We start from the raw sequence: 24,627 nt of genomic DNA on the forward strand, positions 1-24,627 counted from the left end.
GCTGTGATCACAACAGACCAACTTGATAATAAAAACATCATACGGATAAGTTAAAATCAAGAAATAGAAAAGTTAATTGAAGACTTCGTCCCTGTTATCAAAGTTACTACCTGTGTACAATGTGACATCTCATTGAAAATGCTACCTTCGACTTTAGTGAACTCATTCTGGCAATAAAGGAGTAATAAATTCATGTTTTCTAGCATTTTTATGGGCGATTTAATCTAAAATTGGCACGAATTCTTGTTTGACCCAATTATAATAAACTCACGTTTCACTATTTACCTCAGAAAATCTTATGGGTTGCTCTTTAGAGATATAACTCTGTAAGACCTAATTATTCCTTTTTTATTTTATTTTTTTACTTGATTAACTGAAAGAAAAACATTTACTTTAGGGTTATTAATACAAATTTTCTTTAATAATAAACTATTTTTGATACTAAAAGCTTACTGTAAAGTCTTAAAAATGAATATGATAATAAACATTGGGGTAAAATCTTAAAATTTGAAGAAAATAAAATTGTTTTAATAAAAAATGTTTAAAAATTATTTACTGTGTATATTGATATTTTAAAATCTAACAATCAGTTATTTAATTTCTAATTATATAAATAATACTAGTTTGTTCTAAGAAATTTGCAGTAGAATAAACATTGAATAGTTCCATATAAAATTGAAAACATCACAATTGGTTTAATAATTTGCTACTTATCCCTACTACCGAGTTATAAAGAAGTTATTTCATGACCTCATTATTAATAAGCTCTATTACTGAAAAATGCAATTTATAGCGTTTACGCCTACGTTCGTCGCTAGTAATAGGGAATAGGGAAAATGAATTTTACCCAAACACGAATGTCGTCTCCACTTATTACTTTTATCCTTGTTACTCTCAGGTAGAAGGGAAGAGAATACTATCAATTACGTTATGTTGCCAACTTGATTAATGGCGACAAAGACTTAATGCTATCGAGCGAATTATCTTCAGCGTTAGGTAAACGAGTTGTTCAATTTTTGCTTTTTAAGATGTGCTTATACTTGTATATTTTCTATAATTAATCATAATTTTAGATCTATGAATTAGCTAGCTTAGGAATCAGGATGGATGTTATTTCTTATCCTATATTTGTATATTAATGTCATAGCTATTGTCCCGAAGTTTTTTAGAGTTAATTATAGCCTTATACCAGTCGTCTTACAAGTATAGCTACAAAGTTTTTATTAAAAGATTAAGAATTATTTAATTGCTGAACAACTGAAGGTAAAATATTGGTCGTATTAGATAAATTAATTAACGTAAGATAAAATATGCAATTACCATTTGTTATAAGTTTGGTCATGAGTGTATAAGGACACTTTAGTTTAGGGATTTTCTTTCCTGAAATTTTACACAAATAAAAACACAAGTACCAATTTTTTATTTGCCGTCTTTGATAATTTGTTAACCTTTTTGCTTTGGCTTTGCCCAATTTTTTTTTTCAGTTTCTCTTGAATTTGCGACCCCCTCTGCTTTCCCAGTTCGTACGCCCACAGTTTATTATTCACAACTCGTGTTTAATGCAAACTTGACAAAAAAAATATTTATATCAATAAATTTTCATTTTAATTATTGCACAAGTTTCGAAATTTATCAGGGAAATCAATTTAAAAAAATAAATCAGAAAATTATTTTGTATTTACTCTATCGAATTTGTTTGGCCGTAGAAGAAATGTAAAAAATTCTGCTTGAAATATAATCTACTAAAATAGAATAATTGTAAAATAATGGTTGCTTTGTCCAACTATTTTTACTTCTTACACGACAGAGAAGGTTATAATCTAATGTAAATAACCGCGACAAAAGATCTAATATAATTTATATGGTTAAAAAATTGAATGGATGACCTTTCTGAAGTAAAAATGATGGGTTAACTAAACAACTCCACCTCTCTTCATGAAGGATATGTTAGGTGAGAAATTGGAACATCTGTCAAAGACTAGAAAGATTTCTAAGATTGTATCGAGGCAAATATCTATTAATGTCAAGTGAAAAATCAAAAGAATTAAAAGATATAAAATGTAATAAACTTGTTTGATGATTTTTCTGTGTAAAATTTTAAAACATTTTTAATCAAAATATTCCACATCAGATCCAAGTAAATTATATACAAGTTTTAACAATCGTAACGTCTAATTATTATAATTTATAGTTTACAGTATATATGAATATAATATGATAAATTTTTGTAATTTAAAAATGCTAAACAGGAAATTTTCTGGAAAAATAAATAGAAAATTCGTATAAGAAATACAAGGTTGAAAGAGTAGATAAAATTTCTGTATGACATTATCATCTTCCGTGATCTGTAGAATTCTCTTCGATAGCATCTGCAATGCCTAAGGTGCATCCTAAGAGTCACATTTCAGACTAGTTCGTATCGGCCCGGACTCTCGTCATAACGTGACCAAAAAGCATTTGTCGTTTGCAGAAGTCTAATTACTCACAATTTGGTCGATATAATTGTGGGTTGTTTGCGTCTAACATAAACACCAACAGTTGAATAGGCATACCACCCGTGTGTGTTTTAGTAGCGATAATTGTATCTTCGGGCTTGAAACTTTTTTTTGTCAAATTCGTGCAGGTGAACTGCCTCCAGGACGTAATGAGATCTATAAATTGCTCCTATTCTTTTCTACAATATCGTATGTTTATTTTTAAATGAGAAACAGGCATTTGTTCTTTAAAAAAATAAAATATATTTCGTGTAATATTTAAAATATTCCCAGCATTCTATATTTATTTAATAATTACGATAGATCTCATATATATATTATAATCATTTTTTAAATGGATTTTTCAGGAATTTAGGAATCCAGGGAATAGATATACTGAGGAACCCCCAAGCGTACATGTTGGGTGCTCAACCACTCTGTACTCAGCTGAAAGGTCTATCTCGTGGCCAGACGAAGCTCTGCTATTTATATCAGGACCACATGGCTCACGTAGGAAGGGGAGCGAGGCTTGGCATAAATGAATGTCAATGGCAGTTTCGTCATAGACGCTGGAATTGCTCCACGGTTGAAGATTCGAGTGTTTTCGGCCCAGTGCTCAATATACGTAAGTGAAAACTTTGCAATTTTCGGTATATACTTAAAAGGGAGAATCTGAAGATGTAAATAATTTTATTTTTAATTTCTATTAATTTTGTTTCTTTTTATTAAAGAATTACTATCATAAAATTTTATATCTTAATATTCGTTTGATTGTGTGTATACAAACAGTTATCATCTTGATCATCCTTCTAATTAAAATGTTTCTTTTATTCAGATTTATTTATTAAAAAAATTCTTAATTTAAAAATCTTATTTTAAAATTATATTTTAAAAAAATGTTTAAGAAAAATTTTAGAATTATGGTTTAGAGATAAAATATTTAAAATTTTTATTGCCATTTGATAGCATTCTATAATAATCGTTTTATTGTTTACTTAAGCAAGTTAATTTTATATACTAAGCTTTCGATCTAGACATTATTAATTTTGACTTTACTTTTCTATTTTTTCCCTCAAAATGAGAAAAGAGTAAAATGAGAATATGGGATTGAAAGTTTACGTTGTGAACAGGAAGTTGTCACTTTTGGTGTCATAGCAATCAAATTGTCACTTAGCTAACTTGTCCTTCATCCTCGGCATGTCGTTAGTAAATACTTAATTGCTCAGCAACGTCAACAGAAGCATTCTCTTTTCGGTCTTGCAGCGCGTCCTTGATAATTATCCGACCACAGATGCAATAAACACAATGGAAATTGGTCATTTTAAAGTGAAACGCTAATAAATGTTCCCGAGTGTTCTTAAACCTAACAATAAATGTCACTACGCAGTTAAAAATATTCAAGACGTAATTAAATTTACTGATAAAATTTAGTTTTCTGCTTGTTTATCTTTAAACAAGTTGAAATATTAAATTAGTTACGGGTTATGCCCATTTTTCTAGAAGTTGTAGAGTCCCCTCGCTGTAGAGTCCGTGATCGATAGAATTCGTCTTATCAGCAAATTTATGAAAGATAATTTTTATTAATTAGAAAAGGAGACTACTAATTACGTCTGTTAAGATGAATCCTAGTTAATTATTGTTAACAAAATGGGAGGAGCTAAACTAGGGCGTCACCGTGATTCACACTCCGAAATCTTAATTAATGGAGGCGGTCCTTTAAGCTTGATGATGTCACTCGTTTTGTGATTCATTCGAATCCAACGGAGCGTGCAGCAGCATGCAACAAGGGAATTTGTACACTTGGGTCAAAAAAGAGATTAAGACCAGATCAGATCGGCCACCTTTCCGTGCCCCATGCTGGATTTTGAATGTTGTAAGATTCCAACGTTGTTCGTAAGCTGATTGGTTCTCGCCTTTGTTCTGCATCTGATAAACGATATAACTGATTGGAATAGAACTTGTTTTCGAGATTAGAAGAAGGGTAGACCACCCGCCACGTTTTCTGTTGACGACCTGAAGCGTAACTCTAGCGTAACGCAATAAATTTTTATATCCAGACAACTTATAGATTAGCAAAATTATTCAACTTTACGAAGATTAGATTTGTGTTTGTTGTTCGTGAGAACAATTCGATACGCGAGAAAAAAATTAGATTTTAAACAGCATTTAAAAAAAATCAATTAAACTATTCCAGCTGCAACTGCTAGAACAAAATTAGGCTAAAGTAGATATCTTCCAGTTTTTTTTTTTTTTTAATTTTTATTAGTTCTTCCCCATTTCGAAAAAGTTCTGCAAACACAAGTATCTAGAATAACGAACCATTCGAAAAATTATTTTAAAAAAATGCTAGACATAAAAATTAGTGTCTGTTACTTAAAGTTTTATAAACTCAATGGCTTTTCTTGTTTACTTTTTTCCCCCCTTCGTTAATTAACCCATTTGATATTCGGAAAGGAAAGCACGTGTTATCGAAAATGACAACAAACATTAATGAATGATACCAATATATTCTGGTTTCTAATAATAGTTTTATCTACGCTTCTAAAAATATTTATCTACGTGATTTCTTTTGCTTTTTAAATCCTGACTTTAGACTTACCATGTTTACAAGTCTATATTTCATATAGCTTATATTTTCTCAATAAGTTATTGCCGAAACACACTTCAAGTTCGATAAAAATAAAATTAAATAAATGATATAATTAATTCAATTCACAAAAGATACATTCCAGACGATTTAATTTAATATTGAGAATATAATTTTTGACTCTTAGTTTAAATAATTGTTCCTTGCTACTTATTGAACTATATTGCCTGTTGTTTTTTATTCTAGATAATAAATTAAATTTTGTTTATGTTAAATTGGAAAATAAAATTAAAACGTACGAACATTTAAGTTAATTAGTTAATGTTGTTAAAGAGTTATTAACAATTATATTAATTAATTGAGTGCAATTTAGTAAACATTAGACTTTCTTTACGTATAGGAGACTAAGTAGGAAATTTAGAATAAAAAATTGTGATGAATTAAATATGCATTTAAATAGTATAAGAATTACAACATGCAAAAATTACAAACGATGTAGATGACATTTATTCCTTTCCCATTATAATTATTTGATGAAAGCTACTATGCAGGAATAGGAATGTTCAATACATCAACAATTATAGCCTAAATATTCTGTTATTTTAAGGTTTGTATGGATGTTACATCGTGGTAAATGTGAGCAGTTGTATACAAGGGATTTTATGGAAAATTCATTATTGGTAGTCAGGCAATTCAAAAATTAATATTTTTTCGTTCTCCACTCGATCCGATTATTGTGCCACACTCAACGGGCAGATAACGTTTAAAAATCGTGATTCATATGTTCGTTGCTGGAGAATGACATATAGCATACGTGAATAGAAATGCGATTTTTTCGCATTTATTTCCCTTTTTTTTTACGGTTATTCGTTAGCTTATCTTGCATACGTGAAAAAATATATATCGAAAATTGAAAAAGGTGTTGCTTTTATCGTTAAAAATTAATATCAAAATTGTCAAATTTCATGAAAAAACATCTTAACGGATTAAATATCTTATTTAATCGATCAAGTTATTTTAAATTATGTTAAAATTCTAAGTAGCGTGGACAGAATGTCACAAAGTAAAAACAGATTTTATGAAAATAAAAATTTTATAGACCTCCTATATTCTGCAATGCGAACGTGATAGGTCGAATAACCTGATAGTAGCGAGTTGCTATGTCAACCGATGTCATCCACTAGAAACCAATGACGTGTCCAGTTTTGCTAATCAGTACAATTCATTGGTCTTGGTCAGAACTGGATATAAATGCAAAAACAATCTGTTTTGTGTCAATAAATTAAACGTTACAAAATTACAAATATTGTTTATCAAATATTTCATTTGCTATATAATACTGATTCATAAACTTATGTAACTATTCTAACACTTAAAAATTTTAAAATTAAGAAAAAAGTTGTGTCAATTTTCTGTTTTAAATGTATGAATATTTATCATTTCTAAAAGTTTTAAAAAAAAACAATTAATACAGATCCTTCTAGTTTAATTTGATATCACTTATTGTGCTGCATATGATGCTAACTGTTTAGAAATTACAAAAGTTAAGATAAAAATTTTCAATAAATAAATAAGTTTAGACGATAGTGTTTTTATATTAGACCGCTTTAATTTATATGTCTAAAACTTGATTTAAATCTTAATATCTCTTAACTAAGAAAAAGTAAGTTTACATATATTCATCATTACACAAATTAAATGTATGATTTTTTTTCCTGTTGAAAATTCATTAGAAAATATCGCTTTGGAAATCATTTTATTCTTACTCAATGATATCTGAACACGAATTAAAAACATTCAATCAGGTTGGACCGATTCACGCAATAGAGCAATTAAAGAAATCATATTAAAAGAATATCTTTTCTAAATAAGGCAAGTTTTATAGGTCAGAAATGTGTCGTCCTTCACAGGTCATTCCTTGGGATCGAAGTCTCTCTATTTTTTTTTAACAGTGTTTCACCTAATGATGCGTAGACCTATGTTTAAACACTATTAGAGCCGAAAGGATAATCATGACACCTGCTATTTGTCATTGTGAGAAAGAACGGCTTTTAAATTTCGCCTGGACTGGATGTGTACAGAGCAACATATTGTTAATGACTTCTCCGCAGCTAACAACTTCATTTACTGTAATGCAATTTGCTTAATGAGTTCTTCGAATACAATTAAATAATATAAGTTAAAAAAACGTGTCGTTTTAGTTTTCAAACAATTTTATGATGAACTCGAATATAATTACATTTATTAAAGCATTTAATTACGTTTCTAGTCACGAAATTATTTAATTATCTCTTCTGTTTATAATAATTTAATCGTCTACCTGATTCATGATACACTGAAAGTTAGAAAACGTTAATTTTATCTTAAAAATTCGCAGCAAGATTTGATTTACGAGTTATTAGAGAAATGTAATAAATGTTAATTAATCTGTAATAATTTATTCTAACAAATTATTTCGAGAAGTCTCATATAATTAATTTTTAATAAAATTTATAAACTTAGACTCCCCTTAAACATTCGAATTAGAACATTTAATTATTTTGTGGGTAGAAAAGATATTATTTTTAATTTTTAAATTAAGAATTATAATTTTTATTAATAAAATATTGTAATTCAAGTAATGTAAATTAATGTTGATCCTATCTTTAAAACACAAAATATCCTAAAATTTTTTAGATATATAATTGACCTTAAAAACATTAATCTAGTTGCTCGTGTCTTGAAACAATAACTATTTTTTTTTTTTTTCTAACCTACCTTAAAGAATTAATAATGATAAATATTTTTCAGCCAGCAGAGAAGCTGCCTTTACTCACGCCGTTGCTACTGCAGGTGTGGTTCATGCTATCGCTCGAGCATGTAGAGATGGCCAATTATCCAATTGTGGTTGCAGTCGAGCTCAAAGGCCCAAGAATTTGCATCGAGACTGGATTTGGGGAGGTTGCGGAGACAACATTGAGTATGGATATCGCTTTACAGAGGGATTCGTAGACGTTAGAGAGCGAGAGAACAATCATCCACGAGGTTCTAAAGAACAGGGAAGAAAACTTATGAATTTACATAATAATGAAGCAGGAAGAAGAGTGAGTCTCTTGCTACAATAATGTTTGATAATTATTTAAGAATTTATTGTTGTAAATACATACCGACTATTTTATTTATTTATGTATTTTTCTTTTATTTCCATAAGCATATTGATATTAACACTTTGTGCAAAACAATTATTTATATTTTTTTATCTCCGATTTTTACTTTTTTCTATAAAAAAATTGATTAAACATTAGTCCCCGTACCTTAAAAAAAAAATGGAATTAAACTATAGCTTCCAAATTAAACTTCGCTTCTTTCTGAAGTAATGAAATATAATCACACTATTCACACGCTTTTTTTGGAACTGAAATTCATCACAAAATAAAAATATCAGTCTAACAAATACACCACAAAGAAATTTCAATTGTAAAAAATCAAAAATTTTCGAAATAGTGTTGTTATTCTTAATAAAAAGTTCTTCATTGTTGACATTAATTCGAGCCAAGATAGAAAAACTTATAATTTCATTAAAGACGAAACCATTTTGATTAAGAGCCTGGAGCTGTGCGGTTTTAAAAGTAGACAACATCCTATTTTGAAGTCTAGTTTAAGTTAGCAGAAAGACTGTTGGCGAAGCGCAATAAACCATTTAACTTCACTCAAGCGTTTGGTGGTTGCTGCTTCCTTTCCTGTAGGGCGCAATAGGACCGCGGGTCTCGACTTTCTCGCGAATTTGAAGTGCCCGACGGTCATTCACTCACTCCGCTGACGGTAAATAGCGACAAATAATCCAGCTAACAACAGCACCTGGGAACTGGAGACATAGAAACAGCACGAGCGAGGAGATAGGGATCCCGTCCATTGAGAGGGACACGTCCCTTGTTGTACATGACATAAAACAGGATCCCGCTTGTTGGTTGGATACGCTCTGCTGAATAGGAGAGACATTCTCTCCACTTTCGACACATGGTCACAGTTGTAAGCCTAGGGGGGTTTGTCTTTGTCGGTCCGGATCGTAACATCTCTCTTTAGCTAACATTGTTTCCGTTTCGCCGTCGTTCGACTAAGATGAGAGTGCTCTTCTCATCGCGATAACGCCTATCGGATTCGGAAATAACTCTACTAACCAAATCTTAATGGATATGATTGTCTAGCTTTTTCAGGAGGTAAATCTTAAGCTATTTAAAAAACGTACAGTACTTCACATACCATGGCTTACACATTCTTTTTTAAATCCAGGCTACACTTAAAGTAGTTTTAAACTTTTCTATATTTAATGGCGATATTATTGATTTGTATCTTTTTATCAATTTAACTGAGTTATTCCTTTATCTATGTAATTCGTTAAATTAATATTTAACATTACACAAACGGAACAATTAGTATGAAAATGTTGAATATGCAAAGTATTTAGCTTCAATTTTCTTTTTTGAACGATTTCATTGTTAAAAAATATTATTTCTTTTAAACTGTATTGCTCAACATCAAAAATGACTTATAAATAATCAAATAATAATTTCAATTATGCTTGCTTATACATAGTTTAAATAAAACTGAATGAAATCTCAGTTAATTGTGTTGACAGAATAGGCTCTAACTTTATAAGAATAAATATGCAAAATAAAGAAAATATTTCTGAACCGCGATTTATTGATATTTATTTCAACTTTCCTAGAAAAAGAAATGAGAAAAATTCTAGTTATTTGTTTTAAACAACACAATACATTTTAATTGACCACCTATTTATTTATTCAAAATCTGTTAAGCAGATTCATTATACTCTTTAATAGCCTTCTTTTCTATAATACAAGTTTTTTCAGTAAATTGGAATTTTATCTCATACTGATGATTAAAAAAATAATAATAAGCAATTTTAGTTAATATAAATAATAAGAGATATTAAAAAGTTCCACCTTCATGAAACTAGACTTATAAAAATTTCAAATTATGATAAAAACAAGAAACAAAAAATTATGAACAGTGTTAAATTACTGTAGTTAAACTTGACAGATTCGACTTACTTTTTTAGAAAAGATTCTTGAAAAATTCCATGGTAATTTCAATATTTAAGAAATTTTAAACGAAAAATTTAATATAGCCACAATAAAATTTTGTACTGTGAAATAATAATTATTTGCTAAATATATAACACACACACACACACAGAACAGTTACAAATTTGAAAAATTAATTATTAAGAAATAAATGCATATCCATGCATATCGAGATATTCATACGATGATACACGACCAGTGACTTGTCCATTTAATAGAAGACGAAATTAAGTTTCCTAGTTGAAAAAAAGAGAATTTAAATAAATAAATAATCGGAATTATATGATTTATTAGTCAATAAACATTCTTTTTCTATTTATCTGCATATTTATCCAATTTTTGACATCAAACTCCAATTCTCGTTAGGTAAAAGAAAGGAGGAAATTAAATTTTACATTTAACAGAAGTAAAAATATTGGATTTATATCTATCTTTATCTCTAATATTGGATTTAGCCCCATCTTAAAAATGATTTAATAATGCATTTTACTGTCCAAAACAAGTTAAGTTCATTTAAGTGTCATATTCAATTGGTAAAGTCCCTTCATATTCATATTCTATTGGTAATATCCTCATTACCTTTAATTTTCAATTAAATAATAAACTGAATTTAAATGAAAATCCATTTCTTAATTATCCAAGATATTAATCATTTAATGAAATTTTTTAAATAATTATTAGACTTCAGGTATAATTAATAAAACTCATGAATAGGTGATATTATTCAAATTATTTTCCTAAAATTCGATAATTCTAATACAACATTGTAGATATATTTGGGTGAAATTTCACATGCTATTGATTTGAATAATTAAAATAATTTTATTAATTTTTAATTATATGCACCGTTGCAGAATTGACAGAAAAAATTCCGCAGATGAAACTATGCGTTGCCAAATTACAGATGTGTTTACTAATTATGATCTGAAGATTACATCTTTTAAAATTAATGAGAAAATTGCATAAATTAATTCACAAATTGTGATAATGAAAAGCAATAGCGTACACATCATAATAATGAAATGAAAGAAAGATTTCACAATAAAATCAAGACTTTTCGTTAAATATGAAACATGAAAAAAAAAATGAAAATTCTCAATAAATTCTCTAAATAGAGAAGAGGAATTGCATAAATTAAAATAAACATTTCAAAAAATTAAATGTGAAATATTGAAAAATTCCGGTAACGTTTCTCTTTCTGTAACGTTACACATGCATATGCTGTACACAGGGTCAGGCAACCGTTATTTCTGTAAATAATTCACCAATTTACAAGTGTTTCAGTATTAGGTCATTTAGAACAATTTTATAAAGCTTATAAGGAATAAAGTATTTAAATAAGGAAGTAATTTAAATACTCAGTTATACAGATTAAAATGTTTAAAATCAGATTATATGCATTCAAAAACTATAAAGTTTAGAAAATATCATTACGAAATGTGGTAGTCAAACGATTTGTGTGTAAATACACAGTAGGTGTGTGACATAAATTATTTACTTTGAGAAAAAAATCAATGATATAATAATTATTCATGATAAACTGTGTTGCAACAGAAACAATTTGTTATATAGTCTTATCTTCGTTCATATGAAGGAAAAAATATGGAATTAATTCTTGAATTATTATTATTATTAGTTATAGTGTCAGTGGCATTCAGAAGTTTTTAGTTGTTGTTGATTTAGGTGTCATTTCATAGTATCTACTTTTTAGGCCGAGATGATTAAGGCGTCAGCCTACATCTTTGGAGGATCCGGGATGGAATCCGGATGAGCAATTTCAGAAATTTTTCGTGTGTGGTCTATCTCGGATATGTTTGGCTTCTCACCACTCAGCGTCCCCATTGTGGGCCTGGCCGTATCAACAATGGATACGGTTTAAAAAGGCCCTCTTAGTGTCCACAGGGCAGGAAGAGAGTCAAAAATAATGGAAAAACTATCTGCTTTTGAAAACCGAAAAACATTCTTCCCTAGTATTAAGCTGCGGAGAATAGAAATGATGTAATTAACTTAAAATTCCTGTATTTTAAAATATGTTATATTAACCAGAATCCTGGACATCTGTACTTCACGCATAAATGAAAGAAATAACGCTTTGCAAGATTCACACAATTCAGAATACCAGTACGTTTAACAATTTCTATGGGAGTCAAAACAGATAATAAAGTAAAAAATTAAGTTTTCTAAATGGACAAGTCTTGGTCGTGTTTATGTCTTCGGATGAGTATCCAAATATCAATGGGTATGCAAATTTATTATAATTTAATCTAAGAAAGTAATGCTAAATTTGAAACATTGGCTAATGCCCTTGTATAATATACTATTTCATATACATATTATTTTCGGGTTGGAACTTGAGACGCTAATTTTCTTCATTCTCTTTTGTATGATGTTTGTTTCCTTTACATATTTGCAAATCAAGCTTTCCTTATAATGCAGCTTCTAATTTTCACTTGATGCCGCTGCATATCAATGAATTTTCCTTTTCTACGTTCAGTATGGATGATATCTTTGCACTGTTTGTTCGTTTTCTGCCACGTGATTTTAAATGAGCTTCTTCTCTGAAAGCTCAATAACATCTTGTATTTAATTTAATTGAAATATTTATTTTAATTTATGCACTCCTCCTCTATTTTGCTTTATGTTTCGTGTTTGACAATAGGTTGTGAATTTATAATGAAACTTTCCGTTTATCCTTCTATTTCGCTTCTCAATCTTACAATTTGCGAATCAGTTTAAACAATCGCCAACTATATGTTTTGAAATTAATTTGCAAATAATTGCGAAGCACTTCTGTAATTTTCAACGCACAATTTCACTTAAGGAATCTTTCCGCTAAATTTATCAGGCCACATTTAATAAATCTATTATTATATCATCATAGGAGTAATTAATAAATAGGAAAATTAACTAATTCTAAATAAAATAATAAGTAATAAATAAATAATGTTGGTTAATTCTCATAGAGAAATACTAAAATTTTTAAGAGAAGCTTTAACCTAAAATTCTACGAAAGTAAAATGATAGAAATTTTATTTATATTGAAGTTTACTAGATTTGTTAAGTAAAATATCAAAAAATTTTTACTATAAATGCATTAAAATTTTATATAATTAGAAATTTTGTAAGCGTATGTTTTAAATAATAAACTCATTTCTAATTATAAGTTGTATTGTTTGAACAAATTAAAACGATTTAATTTGCATGAAATTTTTGTGTTCATACAACTTCGCATAAATGTTTTTAATTCATAATGTTTGTATTTGTTTAAACATTTAATAAAGTAAGTGGCAGAAATTTCGACTTCAAAAAAACAATAGCTATTGTTCTGTCTAAGAAAGAAAGCTGTCAACAACTTCACAAGTTCAACAAAAGACTTTTTCATAACCTATTTCGTCATTTTTAATGATGATGATGGGAAAATATCCATCACTTAAAAATAAATTAGTAAATAATAACTATTTGCAAATTCGTGAAAAAAGTTTAATTTTGGTTCAAACTTTTTCCCTTCTCCTTTAAATTTAAATTGGCATTATATTATTAGGAGTTTGCTTGAGAGAACGAATCACACAGAAACACACTACGAAGATAGATATTCACCAGAATTAATAAATCCTGTATATGTATTTTTGGACTATATGTCCCTCATTGTTTCTGTGTGATTCGTTCTCTGAAGCGAACTCCTAACAATATAATGCCAATTTAGATTTAAAACGAGAACAAGAAGCAGTCGAGTGCAAATGGCATTCTGTTATTTGTGATTTTGGTTTATTCATATTTAATAATAGCATAAAAATTTTGAAGAAATCTAATAATTCTGTAACTTTTTTGTGAAATTATGAATAAAGAATGATCATAATGCATAGTTCAAGTGAAAGGAATGAATTTATTGTAGTATCATAGAAAAGAGCACTTAAATGTGAAGCATTAGTTACGCTATAATTCGTTTTTAATTTTATTCCATTTGTAATTTATGCTTGAAGAAATCTAGAAAGGCGAAAACATTTTTCTTTCCAGCTTTATTAGTGAAATTTCTTTTTAAAAAGTTAGTTAACGTTGAAGTTTGTGTCCTTTTTTTAAATTTAGTTTATATCAATTACAAAATATCCAAGAGAAAATATTCAAAAATTATCAAAAAGCAAGACTCAATTTTGGGAATTAAAATTAAATTTGATATTAGATAATGATTTTCTCCAATGTCGAAATATTATTCTATTATTGAAGTGCATAAATTGAATACAACTGCAATTAATAAAACCGTTTCGTGTCAATTTATTATTATTTATAAAATATACTTCAATATTATTTAGTTTTTCCTGCAAATAATGTCATTTTTCAATACAAGTTTATAAAGACATGCGGTGTTTGTACACTTATTAAAATCATTACTACTAATTTTTTAATATAAATTTTAAAATTACCTATTGCACTGTCTTTTCTTTTTATCAGAAAAATATTTACTTTGGTGTGTGTAATGTTAAATATGAAAATTTTAGGAAAATAGTCTCCTATTCTTAAAAACATTGATATTTTCTGAGACGTTTCGTATTTGAAAGTAAAACTAAAAGTTTTCATTAAAGAAAGCATTTAAAGCATTAGTTATTAATTTTTATTTGCCATGCAAATGGTATAGATTCGATTTGTTTATTTCAAACTTCCTAATTTTAGATTGAAAATTTTTCTGCTTTCTCGTAAAGGGGGAAAACTAGCATTAATTTATGATGGTTAATCTTGAAAATGTTTTTCGTGATTTTTCGAATTTCGAGGTTTTTATAATACGATTTGAAATAACTTATTCAGTTTTATCACATTTAAATACTTAGCAAAAATATCTTGAATTTAATCTGAAGTAATAATAATCAAAACTTGTACTGTTTTAAATTATTTTCTAGAATTGTTTCAACAAAACTGCAATCTAAGTTTAAATGCCAATACTAAAACCAAAGCTTACTAATTTGTAACATGCTTATTATTACATACAATAACTTGTGTGTATTTCTTTTGTACTGTTGTGTATTCTTTAATTACTTTTTCATTGTATTTTTGGACATCATTATTTTTTGGTGCTATTGTTTCTTTCATTGCCATTATTCGAAAGATACTGTGACTCTTATTTCTTTTAAAATAATTAGGATTTTTTTGTATTTCTTGGAAATATATTTTATAATTTAAAAAAATCAGAGATAATTATTCGAATGCATTTTTATGTATGTTTTGAAATTGAGAACATTTACATGCTACATCTTTGTATATATTCTTTTACTGTAATTTTACTTGATTTCAAATCTATAATGTTATACGCTAAAAATAACGTCACAATTACACAATTACAAAAAATCCTTTTTCTGAAAAACTTTTATGCAATATAAAAGTTCCATTTTTCAGGAACGTATGTATTTATTTTTGTACAGAAATGCGTACAAAATAACCTCCGAACAACGGCCATTTTTATCTTCGCCTCAGTGGCCGTTGTTCAGAGATTTGACTGCGTATATGTTGTTATAAATTTATATGTATCAATATATATTATAGAAACACATAATGGTATTTATATAATAGCTAAATGAATAATTTTTTTTATCTGAAAGGAATAAATTAATTTACGTTAATTATAACAAGCAACGCGCTTGAAGCTACTACAAGAAAGTATATTGGAAAATAGGAAACTCTGTTAGAAAACATAAATCTAATTAAATTTAATCTGCAAGCAAGATAAATTAACAAACAGATCATCATCATAAAATACTTATAGCAATTAATTTAAAATCGAGAGCCTGATTAAAATAATAAAATTTAATTTTCATTTATAGAAGAGAATCAGGTACAGTAGTTATATAGATTTACTCTTATTTGATTCAGGATGCAAGCTTATTATCCCACATAGGACATGTTTATGACTCAGAAGCAATTAATCATCGAGAATAAGACAACCAGGCTGAGATGCGTAAAATTTTATTTCGCAAGCCAGTCACGAAACTTGCCTTCCTCTGAACGGAATCTAGACTTAGGGAAGAGCAGAGAAAGTGGTCCATAAAGTAGGAGTTCGTGATATTCGGTCGTAGAGAGACCAACGCTGTATCGATGTCTCATTAGTCACGACCGACCACTCTGTGCGTCGTTATTCTAGAGCAGGCGATATCCTAATTACAAATAGAGTTTTACGGTGAAGTGGTCTTCGGTAACTAATGACGTCGTTACACTATCGAATGACTCACTTGCCATGTCATTGGTCACAGTAACACACAGATATGGATGAAAAACTGATTACTTAAATTTTTGAAATTCTACTGATGATTTTGAATATGATCTTATAAAACAAATTCTTAAAATTAGGTAATTTGCAAGTATTATTTATATTTAATTTCTTATTGTTATGCACGATTCTTTAGATTAATGTTTTCCTAGTCTACGAGTATTTATATTCTGTACTGTACATATCGCATAATTTGGGGATAGAATCGTATTAAAGACGAGATTTAATTTTAGGATCCACGATTAAAATAACGTTACATTAATTAATAAAATTTGAGTGATCTATACAAATATTTTAACTTTTTAAAAATGAAAAGTAATTTGTAAAATATTTTCAGGACAATATAAAATTACTGTAAGTGATTAAAAAACTCAAATTTTCCATATTAAAATTAATCTCGGTGTAGGCAAAGTATATATTTCATTTTATAAACAGGAAGGGATATAGAGAACTCTTCCTGAATTCCAAAGTTTCCTATTACTATTCAAAACAAGAATTCTAGCAAATAAGCATTCTAGCAACGATTTAAACCTTTAAAGTTATCCGTCATCGAGATGAATCCCATTCAGAGAGGACAAAGAGTGCACTAGCGATCAAGAAGCAATATACGCACGTGTGCAGAAAGTCAGGCAGACGTGCATTCATTAAAGGGTACGACAGAGGTTAATGAGTGAGGTTGGTAGGGAAAAAGGGGAGAATCATTTACGCCTTCCTAGTTACCAAATGAAATCATGCACAGCAGAACGGACACGATTTAAATCTTGTCACAGATGCTTTTCGGATGAGCCTTTCATCTTTTCAATACTAGTTTTTTCTTCAATGTTTTCTATTTATTCAGCTTCTTCCAGTCATTCAAAAGAACTAAAGTTTTAAATTATTACTTTAAATAGTGATCGAACTTCTGGGATTTTTCTGGAACGAGACAGAAGCGAATTTTTTTCAATTTCGTTCACGATTTCCTCTGGCGAAAAGTTATATTAATATCTTTAATAAAAGGGGAAGAACTCGGCTACAGTTTAATGACATAGTAGTATAGAAGCCCACTAGTGTCGGTTATCTTTCTGTATCATTCAGAAATGTCCATTTCCGCCAGGCATCTGCATGGGATGGAAGACGAGCACAATTACGACAGAACACCATTAACGATATAATCGAGCGCATATCCGTTCATTTTCATGTGTAGCCAGCAGACCCCCGATGAATATGACATCATTCTACCTTCAATGACCGGATTGTCCCTACCCCAAACTACAGCAATTCGCAACGTTTAATACGAGTAATAATATAGAATAAACACTTTTATCTTTTCCTGTCCCAGTTTTCCTCGCCGCCCAGAGACATTTTACTGCGCTCTAGCGGAGACTGGTGACACTAACCCTGCCGGTTGTAAACAGAATGGATATTTTACTAGCGATAAAGCTGAACAGACGTGGCATTGGCACATCTGCCACGTTTTCTGATGGCCGATCGTCATTATTACGTCACCGGCGGGGGAGTTTTTGGTTTATGAATGTTTTGGCATTAAACCGTTCCCCGACATCAAAGCTTCGTAAATAAACCATCCGGCGACCGAAGTAAGGGTCATTTAAATAGTCAGCCTGGATTTATGAGTTATAAGCGTAAGTTTCAATCTCATAGTTGGAGAAGCAGACGCCTTTCTCGACAATAAACTGTGGTTTACAATTATTAAACATGCTGGCAATAAATACTATGTCCGTCGGGCTTGCGGTCATTCGTGGTCAACATTACCCAAAATTACGACTAAGGGACATAAAATCATCCTCGTAGAAAGCATTTTCCTGTTTTTTATTACATTTAAAAAAATAAATATATAAAAAAGTTAATCTGTAATAATTTCTTTAAAATGTCAATTCGGCCTTTTTCCCTCGAAAATTAAAATATTATCATTAATTAGTAATTAGGATTTCCGTGTGGAAAAAACTTTCTTACACAGGAAAATATAATTTCGCACTGGAATAATTTGATTAAAGAGGCAGAGAAGCGTTGCTTACACGCTTGGGCTGTTCCTCTTAATCGCAGATTGGAAGAATGCGATGTAAGCATTTTGCCTGAAGAGGAAGACGTTAACATTTTTCAAAAAATAAGTGAATTGTTCCAACGAGACTTTAATTTTCAACAAATATTTCAATTAAAGCTTTTAGCTTTCATAATAAGCGTTCAATTCATAATTAATAAAATTTGAAACTTAGATAATTAGTTGAAATCGATATTACAAGCATAGCTTTTTTCTTCTCAAATAAATGTTTGAACGATTTTATATTATTTTTTGTTAAATATCTATTCATTGTATTTTATCAAGATGTACATAAATTTTTCTTCACTGGCATTTTAAAACGAATTTTTGAATTGCTTAATTATATATATAAATATATATATAACATTAATAAATTCACAAAAATGACAATCAGTATAATTATTAATGAATCATAAATTTAATTAGAAATTTAAAATATATATCTTTTTACTGTTTTCAGGCTGTAATAAGAAAAATGCGAGTAACGTGTAAATGCCACGGAGTTTCTGGATCCTGTTCTTTAATTACCTGTTGGCAGCAATTGGCGTCTTTCAGAGAAGTGGGCGACCACTTGAAGGATAAGTACGATGGTGCTACAGAAGTGAAAATCAATCGAAGAGGGAAACTTCAGATTCGAAATCCTCGTTTCAATCTCCCCACGGCAGAAGATTTAGTGTACATGGACGAATCACCGGATTATTGTATTACTAACTTGACTACCGGTTCACACGGCACTCACGGTCGACTGTGCAATCGTACCTCACCGGCCACTGATGGATGTAACTTAATGTGTTGCGGACGCGGATATAATACTCATAAAGTTAGCTTGAAAGAAAGATGCAAGTGCAAATTCCATTGGTGCTGTTATGTGGAGTGCAAAACATGTGTTTATTCACTCGATACTCACACGTGTAAATAAATTGAAGGAAGGATGGTTTATAACCTACTTTCCTTTCTCGCAAATGAACTTAGGAGACTCTGATTGGTCGAAAACGATAAACGACCTCACCGTATTGAGCCTTCTTCCAGTTCCAAAGTCGGCAGATAGCTGGGTTACTGCGTCAAAAGTGCCAAATGTAGATCTGTGTACCGATCGACGATGTGCATGCATGCAGTTGGATGGAGAAGGAACAGTATTTAAATTAGCTTGTAATTTTTGTACACAGCCGGGCATTGTTCCCTTCTTTTTCTGTACATGGTGATATATATTAGATTTTAAAACATAGAGGTCTGATTTTTTTTCTCAACTCCTGTAGGGAGATTTTTGTTAGGTGATAGAAACACTCTATTAGGATGGGGACAACTGTAAATGGCTTCAATCGCAACGAATCCCAGATTTAATAATAAATTTTTCACAATTTTGAAGTTTATTTTAATGTATCTATACACTTTTATCTTCAATTTGGCGAGAAAAATCGAGGATTTGGATCTGCAATAGTCTTCGAATGAAACAAAGGACATATAGATATGAAGTTGTCGCCTCTCGTAATTCGATACGAGCTTTCACTTGACGCTAAACAATGATCACGTTTAAACGTATGATCATACTCAATACTCGATGAAAGAAAAATCATCATTAAACAGTTGCTCAGTACAATCGAATGCTTGAGAACTCTGGGCTTCTATCGAGAGTAAAATCTTTGCTCCAGAGGGAAAACAACGAAACTGTATAGAATTATTCGAAATTTAAACATTTATAAACAGACCTCTTCCTCCGAGTCCATCCTTCTAGAAGTCATTTTTGTATCACGTGAAATTCGTCATCGCTATTAGCGAACCTACTATTTATTTCTATGTATTATCACAATGTTTGAAATCAATTTAGCGATCAACCAACGATAAGGACAAAGCCGCTTTTATCCAAACTCTGATATTGTATAGGCTACGGTAGAGGTCCTTTGTTTGTCGTGTCTCATTTTGGGTTACAGAATAAATAAATATTTACATTCTATGACACGTCTATTATCATTTGTAGTCCTCAGACCACATGCTGTCATCCAACAATCCAAACAAAATTATGAATGACCTTCTCAAACATATTATAAAAGAAATTCGATAATAATTCAGTGATTGGTCTTACTAGTTTATAGAAATTTAGATATGTAAATGGAATACAGTTTTATGTTGCATATTACGTTTCTCATTCTATTCATAAGTATTGTATATTAAACTGATAAGAGAAAAATCCACAATTAGGATAATGAATATTTCCAGTTTGGAATATTAAAATACGCTTTTAGGTTTGAATTCAGTGTGTTATTTATTTAATTCATTCATAGACTTAACGTTTTAATATATATTCTACACGCAATTCAGTTTTTTTTTTTTTTATAGAACTTTTAATTATCTTTATTTCATTCTATTAAGTGTATACATTACAACAGCGGATATGTACGAAACACGAAGGCAAAGAAAGAACTGGATTGTTAAATCAAATTTAAATTAAGTTTAAATTAAATAAGTATACTTGAAATGATTGTTTTGTTAAAGATGTTGCGTGAAACTAAGTGGAAATCTAATGTAACGTGAGATTTATAAACAGCAACCGTTAGTCAGCAGCTCTGGTGATCTTCAGTTAATGTTAATGTATGAACAAGATCTCAGAATTACGTGATAAAGAGGGATCATTAGCGATATAAAAGGGTTATAACGTTATATCGAACTCAAATTTAGAATTTACTAGATTTTTTTCTTCAATTACGATAATTTAGACAACGTTTCACATCAGTTGTAAATGATATAGATCTAAGAATGATTTCCCCCATCAATAAGTTAATAGTGATTATGCTTATATAAATAAAAAGCTAATTCGAGCGTTATCTTTGCCAATCTATGAATTAAATTAAGCTATAATAAATGATGATCAATCTGAAATACTTCAAATCTCGATATCACTCAATCACTTTTCTAGGCGCATTGTCTGCTATGTCAAAGTGGGTAACGCGAATACCTTTATCACATGCAAAAATTTAATAAGGTAATTAAAAATAATTGCTCAAATGGCAGGCAAATGACAAGTTCCGTAATGATGAATAATCTAACATCGTTTATTAGCAATTTAGTTGTTTAGTTATTACTTACTTTATATAGAAGGCAGTCAATGTAAAAAAATGAACTTTTTATGACACACACACACATAAAGCTATTAGTTTTAATAAAGTTTGCAATCAAAATCTTTGATTTTCACTGTTTCGATCGAACAATCCATAACATTTAACGGTAATTATTTTCTATAAGAAAGAACATCATTCTATTTAATTAAGATTTTAATTAGACATGAGCGAAAAAGTTTAATAAATATATCAAATTATTAGTTAGTTAACGATGAAATATGCGTTATTTCTTCTTAATTTCTAAAACAAATTCATCAGATGTTATAAAACTACAATCGATACCGAGGAAAATTTCTTATAAGTCACCCCATCCCTATAAATCCAAATAGAATATCCATATATGTAAAATCAATGCCTATTTGTACACTTCTAAACCCTTTGACTAATCCGAATCATATTTTTCAGTTACACTCTAGGACCCCGAGGAAAATACAGGCTCTGACGAAACATGACACTCCGCTCCTACCCCAAAAATATAATTCAGATCTGTCAAAGAATTTAGAAGTGTATAGGAACAGACAGACATCAGACATTCTATTTTACATAGTGTATATGGTATTTTACATACTTTCGATAATAATAAGCAAGATTTTTTGTTAATTGTTAGAATCCTTTCATCTATTCTCAATAAATAATAGTAATTGTATTTTAAAAATAAATTATGCAATTCAAGTACAAAAATATAGGTTTTATAGAAAAATTATGGATGTAGTTAACAAACTCGATTGTATTTTAAGTAAAATTAACCTTTAAAAAAATGTTAAAGAAGAGTAACAATAAATCGATTAAATAACAAATGTTCGTTAACAATACATAGAAGCGATGAAAAAATTGTTTTTTTAATAAAATATTTAATTATTTGAAAAATTTTATTTAATACAACTTACTGAAGTTATATTTGGTTAAGGTAACAATAAGCAGAAATACATTTAAAGTGGGGAGAAAAATAACACAGTAAAATGCTGTTTTACATTTTTCGATTTAACGTTTACCCCACTTTACGCTCATTTTTAATTTTCCCGACTTCTACTTCTCTATAAAAACAGTAGAATTTAAACTTTAATTTAGTATTTCTCGATTTTATGATAAACTTCGATTTAAGAGCTATTTTTTCACCACACTCCCGAATGCGATTTCGAATTAAGTTCGTAGGGTAAAAAGGGTAGTAGGTGATTTGTGTGACCCGATTTTTGTCTGCTGCACTACCTTGCAGACAAAGGACTGGATTAAAGACTGATTTGCCTTATACATTCGCATTCCGAAATACTATGCAATGAATAACAATAATTAATATTCTTATGCTGTTAGATTAATATGTATACGTTTAATAAAAATATAATAAACTCTGTGTTTTATCATTTTCCCCAAACCCTTATTCTAACTTTCCTTCACTTTTAGGATGATTCCTGAGAAAAAAACGTTAAATAGGGATTTTAATGAAAGTAACAAAGTTCCGTTGATTCAAGAAAATAAGGGAAAATGATCAATTGTAAATTAAATGATAAACAGCAAAAACCGCATAATGAAAAATACTACTAGCTAAAAATAATTGTGAAATTTATCACTTAATAGTTAGAAATTAAACTTCATTAGTTATAATTTCTATAATTGTCGTTTTAATTAATGAAACTTCTAAATTTCATTTCCTTATTATGTTTCAAGAACATATATAACTTATATAAGATATTATTTTTGATACTAACAATTTTAAATATAATATCTGCTTCTAAATGATGATCAAATTTATAAATTTAAAGTCATAAAAGCTATTAATTTATGAATAAAATTGAAATTTTTAAAAATATTTTTATAAATACCAGCAATAAATAAACTTCTGACAATAAATTATAAAAACAGAATACGACGAATTTATCAAAAATTATTTATTTATTTATCTTTACAAATAAGCAGAAAAGTACCGAAAGACACGAAATTAAAAAAAATGAAATTTCAGATTCATAAAACTTATAAAAATCGCTTTAAAAATTGTATTTTTAAAATACATTTAATAAGAATGGAGAATTTCAAGATGGCAAATATAAATTACACAAGTTCCAAACACTTTCTAATTACACAAATTAAATAAATATCCCATCCCAAGCAATTTCTATTCAATTATATCAGACTGGAAACTCTGACTTAATTGCTCCCAACTTCGTCCTGGGCGTCTTAACACTGAACTTTCTTTGAACTAATGTTACGAACAACATAATAATTATAGTACGAAGTTAGAACATTCTGTATAAAAAGTTCGACCCTATTAACTGATGTATAAGGTCTTGTTTTAATTCCGTCTAGAATAAAGCAGAGAAAGATGCAAATGAAGCGCATCATCAGAAAATACAACCCGAAGGCAGCGTACTTAATCGTTTGTAATAGTTTAATATAAATCCTGTCGCAGAATACATTAAAAGTATCGTCTTGACAGGATGGTCTCGTTTCCAAGCAGTAAAATACGCCTTGGGTCATTTTCCATGGACCTTGATCTTGTTTTTTATTCTAATCCATTTGAGTAGATAATTGCAAAGTGAGATAGTTTAAAATTAAAATTATAGGTAACCTGAGAAATGTGGGAATCAATTGGTTAGGTTGGAAGAGAAGAGAGAAACAATCTCATCAGATTTGAAAACGGCTAGCAGCATCTAACACTTTTCTACAATATTCAATAGGTTAGTAAATACTATATTTATTTAAACAATACCCACGTAATTATTTACAAAATATACGATTTACATATTACAATTTTAAGGTTCTTCTAAGTGACAGCAGCTAAGTAAGCAAACCAATGATAGTTTGTTTCATATGAAACAAACTGTACTTAGTTAGCTACTTGTCACTTGTTACACTTGTAATAGCACTCAGGACCTTCGAGAGGGATGCGAGGATTTTTACTAGGGGCCGAAGAAAACTTAGGGGCCCTAGTAGAACCCATAAGTATAAATTAACGTTATTTTTAATAACAAAAAAATCTTTAAAATTACTTTTCATTAATAAACAAACATTTTATTTATTCAGAAAAAAATAAAACAATAGCAAAGCTCTGTAAGGCCCTGGAAGCATTCTAAGTCTATTCATATAAATTAA

The 24,627-nt window shown here is 29.3% G+C and overlaps 1 protein-coding gene across 2 annotated transcripts in view; it reads left to right on the forward strand.

The window, feature by feature from the left end:
• LOC136979074 (protein Wnt-5b-like) overlaps window positions 1–20,381 on the forward strand; it is a 224,643-nt gene extending 204,262 nt beyond the window's left edge. For both annotated transcript variants that reach the window (XM_067274978.1, XM_067274977.1), the window contains 3 exons: window positions 2,843–3,099; window positions 7,852–8,144; window positions 18,891–20,381. In XM_067274978.1, coding sequence (XP_067131079.1) covers window positions 2,843–3,099; window positions 7,852–8,144; window positions 18,891–19,349 — 1,009 coding nt within the window. In that variant the 3' untranslated portion in view covers window positions 19,350–20,381. The remainder of the gene's footprint in view (window positions 1–2,842; window positions 3,100–7,851; window positions 8,145–18,890) is intronic.
• The last annotated feature ends 4,246 nt before the right edge of the window (window positions 20,382–24,627 follow it).

The sequence above is a fragment of the Centruroides vittatus genome, unplaced genomic scaffold, assembly GCF_030686945.1.
Source record: "Centruroides vittatus isolate TY-2023 unplaced genomic scaffold, ASM3068694v2 contig_577, whole genome shotgun sequence".
Classification (NCBI taxonomy): Eukaryota; Metazoa; Arthropoda; class Arachnida; order Scorpiones; family Buthidae; genus Centruroides; species Centruroides vittatus.